Genomic DNA, 3,396 nt, shown 5'->3' with positions numbered 1-3,396 from the left:
TGAGAGCCCACTTGGAGTATTGTGTACAGTTCTGGTGTCCTCAACATAAAAAGGACATGGAGCTGTTGGAGCAAGTCCAGAGGAAGGCCACGAGGATGATAAGAGGGCTGGAGCACCTCCTGTACAATGACAGGCTAAGAAAGTTAGGGCTGTTCAGCTTGGAGAAGAGAAGGCTGCATGGAGACCTCTAGCAGCCTTCCATTACGTGAAGGGGGCCTACAAGGATGCTGGGGAGGGACTCTTCATCAGGGACTACAGTGATGGGACAAGGTGCAACAGCTTCAAACTTAAACAGGGGAAGTTTAGATTAGATATAAGGAAGAAATTCTTCACAGTGAGGGTGGTGAGGCACTGGAATGGGTTGCCCAAGGAAGTAGTAAATGCTCCAACCCTGGCAGTGTTCAAGGCCAAGTTGGACAGAGCCTTGGGCGACACGGTCTAGTGTAAGGCATCCCTGCCCATGGCAGGGGGGTTGGGAACTAAGGTCCTTTCCAACCCTAATCATTCTATGATTACATGATGTATGGGAAAGTGGAAAATCTACCACAAATCTACTGATATGTATCACTAAACTAACCCTTTTTTCCTTGAAAATAAAAGTTGAGTTCCAGACAAGAGAAAATACACATCTAGACCTCAATAAAATGTTTGATATTACACAACATGAAAAACTAGTTTTAAAAAAGATAAAATGAGAATAAGTATAATTATGAAAAAGGAGAATGTACTACGTACTATGTATAAGGAACATGGGAGAAGCTGCACTGACAGGGAAGACAATGATAAGTTACGAAGATGAAACGAAGCTAATAGAGTTGTTCCTTTAGGCTTACAACTGAACCAACATTATTTCAAACATCATTAAAGTCTCTGGAAATAAAAGGAGAAAAGTGCTGATGACGCAAAGCTCTGAGATAAGATTAACAGGAAAGAAAAGGTCAGGAATATCATAATTTAGTCTGTAGTATTCTAACATAAATCAGAGAACCAAGAAAAATTCACTGAATTCAATTATAAACATAATATGATCACAGGCCTATTAATTTTACCATAAAAGACACCCACCACCCAGTTGTCCATCCATGTAGGTTGAATCCACTGTTGAAAAACATACTTCAAATAGTAGTGGTTGGACATCTAGCCTCAGCCCCGCTACTCAGTTAAAAGGAACTACCCACATGAGGAGTGTATAAGACTGGAAAGATTAAGGTCTCCATATCTTCCTTCAAGACAGCAGTTATTTCTTGTGCACTTCAAGATGAAGGCACAACTGCCTCTCCTCTAGACACTGGGAGCAATGACCTGATTCCTCATTCTGATACTATTTAGTGATGGAAATAAAACATTTACCTAAACACCTCCCACCCCCGTATCTTTTTGTCCTGAAATAGCTGCTTATTTGCTTTAACAGTGTGTACAGATGCAAGATTAGAAATAGTAACAATAAGCAACTGCAACTACAAAACGTGGATGAATGCGCAGACTTTCTGTGCATCTTTGCCTACTTCTTTCACTGATGCTAGTGAAATTGCTCCTCGGTATTGCTAATGTTTCAGAGCAAATTTACAAGCTAAAAGTGGACTCAAGAACTCTAACAAGACAAAATTACTACAGACTGTGTTTATTTTCGATATTATTTTAAAACAAGATCCAGTTAGAAAAAGTAACATTTTAGAAAGTGATGTTCATCATGTAAAACTTCCTTAAAGTGGCAATTCCATCCTCAAGAAAATATTCTGTGATATACAAGATTACACTACCACGTAGAGTTTGCAGAAATCAACACTGTAAGTCTGCAACTGTCAGTGACTTTTCTCTTCAGACCACTAAGAAAACCAACATAACTTATTTAATGAGTTTTTAATTATTTTAATATGCACGCTCACAAAAAACAGTCAGTAAATGTAAACATTCAGTTAAAAGCCAGTGTGTCCAGACTAAGGTCAGACTGAACAGAACGGATGCAAACCATTACTGGGCTGGGAGAAGAAATGAATGTAGAAATTAGAAGACAAGAAGAGCAAATGGCAGATCTTCCCTTTAAACAGTATGACATTTTGTAAATTGACACTAGCCTGATCCTTATGTATTTCTCAGAGCAGTGGTTCACACAGTCCTTAAAACCCATATTCTGATTATTCCTCAACACATATTGAGTGAGGTGATAGGAGTTCATATATCAGGCTTTTAACGAAGCAGGCCACTTCTCTCTATTCACTGTCTGCTATGACATGTTTTGAGATATTGAAACTCGAATGATCATGAATAGAACACTTGTTAAGGTTGATTTGTATTTGTGGAAAATGATTTTACAGGAATAAAGGATGATGAGAGAAGGCCAATATGTTCAGAAGAATAAGCATAACATCATAACTTTTATTTCTTAAAATTAGACAGAATAGATACACAGATTGAGAGATTAATACCTCTGTGGATGGTGAACAGAGAAAAATAAAAGATTGCATATTTGACTAAGTCATTAGATAAAATGAGATGGGCATAAACCAGGCATCATTTGTCACTATCACACGTTTTACAGTGACAGCATACAGGATTTCAACTGCCTGAAAACAGGACAATAACTTTTGGATCTCTAACTTCTAAACTACTGCTTCCCTCAAAGTGAATGCTACATATTATTACACGGGAGACTTCAATCCATATTACGTAAAAAACCAAAATAGGATGGGGGCAGCTTGTAAATCATAGTTTTCCACCCTAAATATGAGCTATATTTCTTTTCAAGTGTCAGATCTGAATTCCTCAATCCTTTTTAAAGGCTGCATACTCTCTAATGAGCTTTGTAGCTTGAAGGCATCAGATTATAAAATAGATATTATTAGCACATAATTATTTAATATATAAAATGCATGGTTATATATAATGCAATTATATATACAGAAGATATGTATATATAATGCACAGGGAGAGAGCATAGTGAATGCACTATGCAGAACTGCTCTATGGATAAAAGAGCAGTTACAAGCTTCACAGCAGAAGGTCAAACACTGAACTGAATGTGGAATTTCTCTAAACTTTAATGTTTAAATGGGAAAACTTACAGTTTGTAGAAATGAGAAGATCCATAATTTTTATGTTTTAAAAGGAGGTCAGCACAACCCTCAGTAAAACAGTAACCTTTATGAAGTAGTAGTAATTCAAATGTTCTGGGACACTTCGCCCCAATGAAACAGCTATAAAAGAATTGCCATCCTCATGTCACCACAGGAAATACCTAAATTTTAAAAAAGATACGTACCGCTGTAGAGTTTTATGATGTCTGCTGTTAGAAACCTCTTTATTATCAGATATGCAGTGCCAGGTTCTGGTAGTGAACTCCACTGAAGAACTTGTTCTAATACATTCTCCGTATAATGCAGAGGACGTTCTGAGAAA

The 3,396-nt window shown here is 37.3% G+C and overlaps 1 protein-coding gene across 1 annotated transcript in view; it reads right to left on the bottom strand.

Annotated features, from left to right (window-relative positions):
• The window catches only part of ARAP2 (ArfGAP with RhoGAP domain, ankyrin repeat and PH domain 2), a 114,432-nt gene that overhangs the window by 15,314 nt on the left and 95,722 nt on the right, over nt 1-3,396 (bottom strand). Inside the window, exon 26 of the mRNA XM_010020956.1 lies at nt 3,260-3,388. Coding sequence (XP_010019258.1) covers nt 3,260-3,388 — 129 coding nt within the window. The remainder of the gene's footprint in view (nt 1-3,259; nt 3,389-3,396) is intronic.

Source organism: Nestor notabilis, unplaced genomic scaffold, assembly GCF_000696875.1.
Source record: "Nestor notabilis isolate BGI_N333 unplaced genomic scaffold, ASM69687v1 scaffold9918, whole genome shotgun sequence".
NCBI lineage: Eukaryota > Metazoa > Chordata > Aves > Psittaciformes > Psittacidae > Nestor > Nestor notabilis.
Note: the sequence above shows the minus strand (reverse complement) of the source record. Positions and strands in the feature narration are given on the sequence as shown.